The sequence below is a fragment of the Arachis hypogaea genome, chromosome 20 (assembly GCF_003086295.3).
Source record: "Arachis hypogaea cultivar Tifrunner chromosome 20, arahy.Tifrunner.gnm2.J5K5, whole genome shotgun sequence".
NCBI lineage: Eukaryota > Viridiplantae > Streptophyta > Magnoliopsida > Fabales > Fabaceae > Arachis > Arachis hypogaea.
The window spans coordinates 101,316,692-101,327,709 of NC_092055.1; the positions used below are offsets into that span (position 1 = coordinate 101,316,692).

Genomic DNA, 11,018 nt, shown 5'->3' on the forward strand with positions numbered 1-11,018 from the left:
CCCTTTCTTTCTTTTTGTTTTTTCTGAAGCAATGGGTGAAGCAATAGGTTTAGGTTAGGTTAGGTTTGGGGAAGGGAAGGCGGTGGGGTAGAGGATTAGAATTAGGATAGTTTAGGAAATTTTAATAAAATTAGGGGTATAGAGTATTAATTAAAAATCTAATTTAAACCTTTAAGATTATTTTTTAAAATATTATTTAATTATCAAAACCTGATTTAATTAGCTTTGATAAAATAATTTCTGAAAATAAAATTTCTAATGAATAAATAAATTGAAACTAACTCATAATAAGATTTATTTAAAATCTGGGTCTTACAGACGGGACGGGATGGGTAAGCCCATTTGCCACTGCTATTCAGAGGGATCAGCAGTAACGTATCTTGAGGAGGTCTTAGTTCTCACCATCAATTCTACAGTGATTGGAAGTTGAGAGGTGTGGTGCAGTGGTGATAGAGGAGTGGTGTCAATGAAGATGGTAGTGGTTAATGGTTGAAAACTGTGTGTTCGTGGGTATAGGTGATATCCACCTTTTTGAGTGATTCTCTTCCTTCTTGTCATTATAAACAACACTAGTGTAAGTATATAGAACCTGTGTGAAAAAGATACAGAGTGAGGAGTAGTGGTAATCAATGCTGAGTAAAGAGTAGTTATAAAAGCATTGTGGAATGGCAAAAGTTTTATAACTGATGCATGAAAATAAAATTTTTTTTTTAAAATAGAAAATATTTTGAAATTGATTTGAAAAAGATTTTTAAAAAGATTTTTAAAATAAATAAATTGATTAATACATAAAATGATTGAAAAACTCTGTTTTAATGTAGTAAAAAAATAATTTTGAAATCAATAAAGAGATCACTTAATCATTTAAAAAAATATATAAAGGTGGCAGCTTGAAATTTTGAATTTACTCATCATCTGCCCTGAATATCTCTTTTGGAGATGAAAGACAAAAACTCAAAAGATCTTGTAAGTTCAGTTAAAATAGATCAGCGGCACTTAAAATATCCAAAGCAATTCTTAGTTTACAAAACTTATCCTCAGTTAAGGAATTTAGTGAAAATTAAGAAGAGATGAGCAATTTTGAGGAGTCTTTATTTTATAAAATTAAGATACAAAATAGAATAATAATTGCTTGTTGTCTACTGCAATACTTTTTCCGGCTAAATATGGACTCTGATCCTACGGAAGACATATTACTTGAGGATGACCAAGTGCTTATTAGAGAGGAGCACGATGGTAATGAAGATGGCGACGATAAGATTATTGATAGTGTAGAGGGCAGTAACAAATGGAATGCTTGGTGAGACAATCAGTGGATGCATAGCCAAAACAATTAATTGGTTTACTTGTTGTATGTGTGTTTCATTTGAATTATTTTGATAATTTTTTGTCTTGGATATTTATCATAATACCTAATAGTGAAATTGTAATCATTATTGGTGTTGTGTTTTGACTACATGCACTACAAGAAAGTACTGGAATAGCAACCGATTTTAGCGACCGAAAAAATTAGTTTCTAATAGCGATCGATTTAGCGACTGATACAGAATTTCCAAGACCAAATCAATATTGGTTGCTAAATTATATTCAGCAACCGATTTTAGCGACCAACAAAATCGGTCGCTAATAGCAACCGAATTAGAGACTGATAAGTTTTAAACACAACCAAAATGAAATCGATCACTAAAATCGGCCGCTATTTTTTTATTTAGCAACTGATTTAGCAACCAAAACGGAAATAATATCTTTGAAATTGTTGGTCACAAAAGCAGTCGCTGTTTCTTATTTTAGCGACCGATTTTACAACTGATAGTGAAATAGGATGAACAAATGTTTGGTCGCTAATTTAGTCGTTAAATTACTGGTCGCTAAATCGGTTGTTAATTGTTAATTTAGTAACTGATTTTAGTGACTAACATAATCAGTCACTAATAGCCACCGAATTAGCGACTGATTAGTTTTATACAGCTAGAATATAAATGGTTGCTAAAATTGGTTGCTATTTTTTAATTTAGCGACCGAATTAGCAACCATAACAAAGGAAGGAATACCCTTGGTGACCGATTTTGCAACCGATCTATAGATAAATAGAATAACGTGGTTGATGAGTGAATATTTTATACACTTTTTAGTACTGTTTTCTTAGTGTTTTTTGTTATGTTTTGTTAAGTTTTATCAAGTTTTAATAGGTTTTAGTGCAAAAATGACTTTTTGGATGCTACTTTGAGTTTTTGTATTTTTCCTATGTTTTTAGGTGATTTTTGGGTGATTCTGGCAAGTTTTGAAAAAGTATGATTCAGAGACAGAGAAAGGACTACAGATGCTATCAGATTCTGACCTCCGTTCATTCGAACGAGCATTTCTGGAGCTACATCCAGGGCTTTCCAGTAATATATAATGGTCCATACTTATCTTTAGAAATGATGGTCCAAACGGGCGTTGAATGCCCTACTGACTCCATGCCTGGCGTTTGGACGCCCCAAAAGGACCAAGATGGCATTTGGATGCCCAAAAGGGAGCAAGCCTGGCATTCAACACCCCAAGAGGAGTCTAAGCACGTGGATTCACCCAAAACTCAGCCCAATCACTCACTAAGTAGGCCCAAGAAGTGGATTTTCGCACTAAGAGTCCAGTTTATCTTATTTCTGTAATCTCTAGTTATTAGATTAATATGTAAAGGAGAAGATCACCCATGTTTAGGGGGTCGGCCTCATCTTCTCCCACACTATCTTTTGAATTACGTTACTATTTTCTGTAAGTTATGAGCAACTAAACCTCCTAAGTTAGGGTTAGGAGCTCTGCTGATTCTCATGGATTAATAATATTACTGTTTCTATTTCAATATGTCTGATTCTATTCTCTTATGCGTTCTCGTTCTTCAATCTCAATGAATTGGGGGTGAATTGTGACATTCATCCTTGTTCTACATGGGTTCCATGCGAGTCCTGACCCGGATAGTATTGAACTAAAGCTAGAGAATGCATTGCAGATTCCAAGAGAGTGCCTGGGCAACTTTGGATATGTGACATAAAATTCTGTTGACCATGGGTTACTGAGGTCTCTGTGGCACTAAGGCTAGAGTAAGAAAAGCAGCACTCTCTGATAAGGAAGATCTGACCTTGTCTGTGGCATTTTGAGTAGGATCGTGAAGGGGAGTGGATTGCTTAGAGCTTCATCTTCGGCTACAGTGAGAAGCCATGAGTCAACTTGATGAGAGGACATGCGTTACTCGGATATGGTGGTCTGCTGTGGTTTAGAAAATATTAACTTGATGAGAGGATGAGTTAGTCACTTATGGCTGCCATTGAATGAATCATTCGTTATTGAAGTAGACAGTAAGAAAAGTTAATTCGGAAAGAAAAAGCATCTCCGAAGCCTTAACTGAATCCTTATCGCTGTTTTCGCATCAATCTGGTATTTCATTCTTTACTATTTTGTTTATGCTTTCAAACAAACAACCATATTTTCTAATCGCTTGACTAAGATTTACAAGATAGCCATTGCTTGCTCAATCCGACAATTTCCGTGGGATTCGATCCTCATTCACCTGAGGTATTACTTGGATGACCCGGTGCACTTGCCGGTTCAATTGTGCGGAGTTCAATTCCGCGCACTAGTGGTTGGTTACTAATTCGGTTGCTAATGTTGTGGTCACTAAATCGGTTGCTAATTTTTAAATTAGTGACCGATTTTATAAAATAATCAGTCGCAAAAACGGTCGCTAAGTTAAAAAAAAAATTATCTGAATTACCCTCATTAACCCTAACTCACCCACACCATTCTCATTTCTCCAATCAAATACCATTATTGTCTCCGAGCGCCATTGTCATATTCTTCGCCGCTGTCCTCTGTGCACGTCTCACTGCCATCTCTTGAGGTCCCGTCGGCATCGTCTTCTCCGGTCTCGGTGCCGTCTCCTGAGGTGTCGTCACCATCTTCTTCTGCAATCTCGGTGTCATCGCTTACGTCCTTGAGATCTCGGCGTCGTCTTTTGTCTTATGATATCTCCGGGCCGTCTTCGTCATCTTCAAGCAGGTAACCTCCTAATCGTCGATTCCAATCCATTCTGTTAGGTTTGGTTTTTTTCCCCTCTAGTTAGGGGTTTTAGTGATGTGCTTCATTGAATTTGCTTGTTGATCCGTTGCTTTTTCTGTCTTGATTCTTTTTTCCGTTGATTTTGGGAGATTAACTTGTTGAATTTGCTTGTTGATCCATTCTGTTTGCACATGAACAATTATCCCTGCTTCCATTGTTCAATTTGATATTTGCTTGTTGATCCATTCTGTTTGCACATGAACAATTATCCCTGCTTCCATTGTTCAATTTGAATATATTACTGTAATCGTTCCTTGCATATCGACAATAAAAATTGTACAAGTATTCCAAGTTTGACTAACATTTTCTCTAACATGCAAATCAATGATCTTTACTCCAAAAAATAAAAATAAGCTCTCGTTTTTCACATTTGATTATGCTTATTCATAATAATTAGTTTGGAATTTGGATGAGAGTAGTATTACTAATAATTTTATGCCTATTCGTAATAAATAATAATATTTATACATACAAAGGTTAAAGGTAGATATATCGATTAGCTTCAATTGAAAATTGTATAATGTAGATTTCTATCTTTATATTGATCATCTATCTCCTTGATTTCTTGTAATAATATAGATTCTTAACTGGAAACCTTCTCAACGGATCAGTGCCTTCATGGCCGAGTGATGCTACCAGCTTGTAATAATTTCTTCATCAAATACTACTTTTTGATTGGTTGTTTTTAATTAAACACAATGCATAGTATCTATGATTAATTTTTTATTATTTTATATATTATCATTTAAATTTACTTCTTAAATGGTTTCTCTATAGTGTGTTTGATGAGCAGCTCCCATTATTTTCTTGCCTCTCCCATTTATTCTGAATGAAATTCTATGCCTTGTATATAGAGATCTTTCATATAATAACTTCAACCAAGATAATCAGCAGCAATGTCAATCTGGAAAAGTGTAAGTAGTACCCTTGTACTTGTTATTTGTATTTATTATTGAATTTTAAGATTTAATTTATGCACTAATTTAGTGAAAAGCTTTGTTTTCTTACTATGTATGTGTCATAGGAACTTATTTGCTACTACGTCTCCGACAATTAACAATTCGTAAGTTTTGCATTTTGAAAACATTGTCATTTTTGTGTTGCATTGGCATAGAAAGATTTCATCATAATGAGATTAGTTATTCTGTATTCTCATAGTTTAAAAAGAAAGAAACTGGTTTTGTATTACCAAGTGTTAATGCAGTGATGTCATTCCTCAGCTTGATGCCTATTTTTAAACTTGTCTGTGATGATTTGAACTGAAAAGTTGTTGCTTGCAAGATCATCATATTTTGCTTTATTTCATTATTTTATTTTAAATTTATGTGTAAAATGGTTCTATTGACTTCATTTTTTTTAGGAGTGTCACACATCAAATCTCTCTTTTTTCAGCATGTCAAACAACTGCTCAAAGTCTCAAACAATGCTATTGACCATAAAGATAAGCCACTGTGAACTGTAAGTTCTTTTCATTCTATTTGTTTTTTGTAACACCCTAACTTTCAAAAAATCATATTAATTTACAAGCATATTAATTTACAAGCATCTCATATTAAAATCATATCCCTCTTACAAAACTTGCAAAGTTAAAGGTGAGGGAAACATAAGACTAAAACAATGCAGAAATATCGTCTAACAGAAAAGAAATAAGCTCTTCCAAACTTCGTCATCCATAACCTGAAAAAGAAAAGTCCTGTAGGAGAGTGAGAACATCATCCTCGAAAGAGTTCTCACTATAGGGTTGCAGAATTACTATAATAGGATACGCGAGATAAAATCGTTACATTGATTAATAACCGCCTTATGCAACTTTTCCAAAAGCAAAGGTTTACTATAAAGAAAATTCTAAAATCTTTTCTGAAAGAGGAAATTGTTCTTTTCTTAAAAATTCAAAGGCCTTTCAAAAGGTTTATCTATGCTGATCCAGATTAGTTTTTCATACTTTTCTAAACCAGAAACATTAACCAAACATGGCCTTCGGCCCATCTCATGATCAACCACGGCCCTAGGCCCAAACAGTCCAAACAATAACCAATCACTACGGTCCAACAGAATCTCAGTCGCAAACACAAGTAGGAAAGTTCAAACACAAACAAACAATTACTTCAAGTAGAACAATTAGCAATTAACCACGATTAATCACAAAGGTAAACCAAGTACAATATGCACACTCGAACAATGTCACATAGATGCATATGATGAATGCCTGTCCTAGTGGCTGATGAGTCTCATTTGTTGGTTATAAAACCAACCCGACAAGTCTTGGTAGCTAACCATTGGACTGTCCCTCTGTCGTGCTCCCCAACTCGAGTTATTCACAGTCATAATCATAATTCACATCCAACACCCTCACTGGTGTATATTCACGGGGGCGAGCTCATCCGGAACTTTCACAGTGTCCGGCCACACTTACGACATATGGTCAACAGAGTATCGAGTCTCAACCTAGAGCACGTGGTGGCTAGCCACTGCTTCTACCCAGAGAAACTCGTATCTCAGATAATTGGAAGTGCAACAATCACTTTATCAATTCAATAACCATTCATATTCATACTCAGCCATCTGACTCATAACATATTCTACAACCAGCCATGGTTCATTATCATATACAGCCATTCTGGTTCATAATATATTCCACAAATAGTGATAATTCATTATCATATATAGCCATTCCGGCTCATAACATAATAGCACTTCCACCATCCAATATCATAAAACTCATAAAATCATCATTCAAGCCATAAATCACTTTTCTCAAAGCACTTTTCTTTGAAAATCAAATTCAATTCATCTCAATCTTAACTTCAAAATCCACATTCTCAAATCACTTCTAGCTTATAAGCCATCTTTCTCAAAAGAAATCTCCTCCTTCAAAACAAGCCACATTTCCACAACATCCTTCTAAAACTTACAAACAATTCGGCAACTAGGCCAAATTAAAAATCTCTTATGAAAGCTCCCAAAATCAATCATCCCAAAACTGAATTCGGTAATAGAAATTTCTCAGGAGAGTCTCAAGACTTTAGAGAAGGACAACCTATCTCAATTTTTTAAAAATTCATTGAAACTCTTAAAATCATAGATTCTTGGTTTAAGTAAATAAAAACAGAGTTTATTATAAAACCGGATCATATAAAGTCACAAGTCCCAACCCAATCCAAAGCCAATTCACTTGAAACGGAACCGATTCATTTAAATCAAAACCACTTTTAGGTTCCTCCTTAAAACCAATTCTTTGACTTCTTCCAAAATGTCATAAACGCAATTATTCAATCAAGAATCCAATTTCCTTCAAAATCACTAAAAGCTCCTCTGAACGAAATCCTTAAGTCTAACTAAAAGCATAAGCCCTTTTTATATTAAAAATCAATCTTGGAACATAGAACTTTTCCTCAGTGATTCAAAATGGTAAAGTAATTCCTTTCTGAGTAAATCGAACTCAAGACATATAGTTTTCTCAAGTAAATGAAACTCAAAAACATAACTATTTTCTTAATAAATCAAATAATACAATTTCTCAAATCCCAAACCTTTTTAAATAACTTTTCAAATAAAGTCTAAAGTTTTTATAGAAATTTCGTCAGCACTTCCCCTAAAACTTGGACTTTGACACCCTTTCCGAGTCCCAACCAAACCATTCCACAACCCCTTCCACGGGTTCAAAACCAAATCAATTTCAAATTAGACCGATTCCGAAAATTCATATTATTCTCATCTTTCAAGAAAACAAATTCGGACTCAATTCCTTTACAACAGATTAAACTTGATTTCAACAACTTTTTAAGAAACGATTTTAAAGAAGCACTTCAATAACAGTCTGCTTTACAAACCGAATAATAATCCAGTCGCACAAGCATTCATATTCATCCAAGACAACCAACATCACATAAAACTTATACAATCACTCAAGGCTACAATTTTATCACATAATATCCATATATAATAATTCCAGTATATAAAATATGCTTTTTCTGAAAACGTCCCTACCTCAATACGCAAAACCACAGCCCAAACACCTCACAGAGTTCTTTTCGCCTCAACCCTAAAACTCAACTCCAAGCTACTTTTGCAATAACCACAGCAACTTTAATCGCAACATATAATAACTGAGACTCAAACTTATAGCAATTTGCGCCACAAAACCTTAGCGTAAGATAACAGAGCAGCGATTAAAGGACTCTTCAAAACAAAAAAGCTTACCGAACTCGAGGGAACCAAGTAGCGGCAGCACCAGTGGCTGTTCCGGCAACATCAACGTCACAGCCGGTGACCAAAACGGCGGCAACTCGCGATAAACTCCTAGCACAGACAGCTTTAGCAACAACTCTCATGGTAATGGAGAACTTAACGGATAAAGAAGCTGAAGCAGGGTTAGAGCTTACCAACACAGAGGACTCAGCGGCTGTTTTCGGCGGCAGAGGCGGCGACAGTGTCTTTCCGGCGATGGCGGCGTAGTTTCTCGGCAATCCATCACCAGTGGCGGCGCTGGGCAGAGACGGCGATGACGTGACTGGGCGCGGCGGTTCTAGGTTCGCAGCCCTCTCTGACTCGCGAACTCTCTCTCTCCGTGGTTCAGCTTCGACGGCGGCTCCAAGGTGGACCAGTGGCGACGGCGACGGCACGGACAGCAGCGGTGGCGCGACGCTCCTTGCGAGGCCTTCCTCCCTTCTCGCGCGCATGCCCTCCTGTCAGTCTCTTTCTCTCTCACCTCAGTTCCGATCCGTGACGGAGAAGACCCCGTGAACAGCAGCGGCGGCCTCAACTGGGCAGGGCAAGGCGACAGAATGGCTCCCCGCGTGCAGCAGCTCGGCGTATCCTTACTTCAGCGGCATCGGCGGTGGTGGCGAGACCCAGTAGCGCCGGCGCAGCCCCCCTCTCCTGCTCCTCTTCTCTGTTAGTTCTCTCCCCTTCCATGAAGCTGCTGTTGTTGGTTTTGGGAAAAAGGGTTTCGGTGGCTGAAGGGGGGTGAGGGTGGCAGCTAGGGTTTCATTTGGGACAGAAAGGGAAAAATTGATTTAATCAGAATTAGGGTTTGGGTATGGAATTAGATTTTTGGGTTAACTAGTGTTTGAAAATTCTTAAATCAATTTAGGTTATATGGTATTTATTTTTAAATTTAATTTAATTTAATTTTTAAAATTATTTTAAAAAATAAATAATCATTTGTATCTATAAAGATGAAAACATTGATATATGTATCCACATTAAATTGAAACTAAACTTGTACCCATTTAAGATGTTTTTCGTGTGACAAAAATATCCTATCTTTGGAGAATTAGAGTGCCACGTAGGATATTTTTGTCACACAAAAGACATTTTGCGTAAGTACAAGTTTAATTTCTATCTAGTATAGGTACATATGTTAGCGTTTTCATCTTTTATGGGTATATTAATTGATTCTCAATTAAATACTCTAATTAAAAATATATTACGGTATAACTAATTTTCTTTATTAATAAAACCTAAAATATTTATTTATAAAAATATTATCCTATAAAAATCTTATTATTTTATAGCTATTAATTTTATAATTTTAAATATAAAAAATAATTCAAAAATTATAAAATTAGTTAAAATTCTAATATAAATATCCAAACATTATTATTTTGAATTTTTAAGACGTTAAATAGTAAATAGAAAAATAATTCAAAATTATAGAGTTTGGACAAAGATCTTAATTTATTTTAAATTCAATTAATTAAAATTACTTTTAATTATCTGCCATAAAATAATTTATGAACTTTAAAATTGTAAATAAAAATATATAATTTAAAATCAGTATGTAATAATTTTTCAAAAATTCTAGATCTTACATTTTTTTGTGTTTAGTCATAGACTTACAATTTGATTGTTAGTGCCACTTAAGATAATTTAATCAAGCTAAAGCATTCTTTTTCTGGATAAACAAAGAAATAATACTCACAAAACAAGAAGGATAATGCAAACAGTATGGAGGACAAGTTCACAAGATAACCTTGTTAGTTGTTACTTAAGATAAGAATAAATAATCTAGCTGAAGCATAATTCGTCTAAATTCAAATTTGTCGCTTAATGGTATTAAGATATTAATGAGGTAAATTAGTTTTAATTTATTAATTGGAGAACCTTTGGTGGAGTGTGATGCTTTTGTGTAACTCCATGGGATACATTCTGCTGAATATTTACTTTTGCTATGTCAGAAATAGTCTGATATATGAGTAATTTGAATAAGCTGAGAATATGAACTTATCAAAAAGATATTCTGTTTTGATGAAGAGGAAGTATACAAATTGTATCTATGTTTTTTCCATTTTGCAAGGAATCAGAACAAATATGTCATATCTGATTGAGGTCGCATGAATTGTTTCTGTTTCCATCGTGATGTTGGTTCCTATTGTCAATGGAGTATTTACTTTATCCTCTGTTTTAGCGTGGACTCCTCCTATAAACCTATAATTCTTATAATCAAGACAATTTATCCAGTAATACTCATGTACAATTATATTTATATCAACAGAATTTATTATTTTTTATCTTAAAGATAATGAAGTGTGAATTTATTTATTTATAATAAAAAGTTTTTTTAGCATCTATTTATTTATTTATAATAAAAAGTTTTTTCAGCATCTATTTATTTATAATAAATTTAAGTAGGTGTTTTATTTTATCTTTTTCTTTAGTTTTGAAGTTGATTGTATAGCTTCCATTCTATTTTCAAGATTTGTAATTGTGTAAGGACATCCAACGAGTTAAGGTATTTTATTTTTATTTACTTAATTGTTTATCAATTGATGTTTTATTGTAGTTCATAAAATGTGATTTGTTCATACATTTAGTTAAGATGCACTATTACAATGGGACAGGTTATGAATATGAGTTAGAGTCGTAATTAGATGTACAATAGACTAAGACCTGGTCGAAAGGATTTAACTAGTAAATTTACA

At 34.4% G+C, this 11,018-nt stretch overlaps 1 protein-coding gene across 2 annotated transcripts; it reads right to left on the bottom strand.

Annotated features, from left to right (window-relative positions):
• Positions 1-5,524: 5,524 nt before the first annotated feature.
• On the bottom strand, positions 5,525-10,406 carry LOC112784626 (uncharacterized). Of its 2 annotated transcripts, none has more exons than XM_025827897.3 (3): positions 8,478-10,406; positions 8,296-8,394; positions 5,525-5,788 (listed from the first exon to the last, which is right to left on the bottom strand). In XM_025827897.3, exons 1-2 carry the CDS (start codon positions 8,772-8,774, stop codon positions 8,353-8,355), a joined length of 339 nt encoding a protein of 112 aa, XP_025683682.1. In that variant the 5' UTR covers positions 8,775-10,406; the 3' UTR covers positions 5,525-5,788; positions 8,296-8,352. The 2 variants fall into 2 exon arrangements, with proteins under 2 accessions (XP_025683682.1, XP_025683683.1); XM_025827898.3 differs by having other exon boundaries at positions 5,525-5,772; positions 8,478-9,165.
• Between the last annotated feature and the right edge of the window lie 612 nt (positions 10,407-11,018).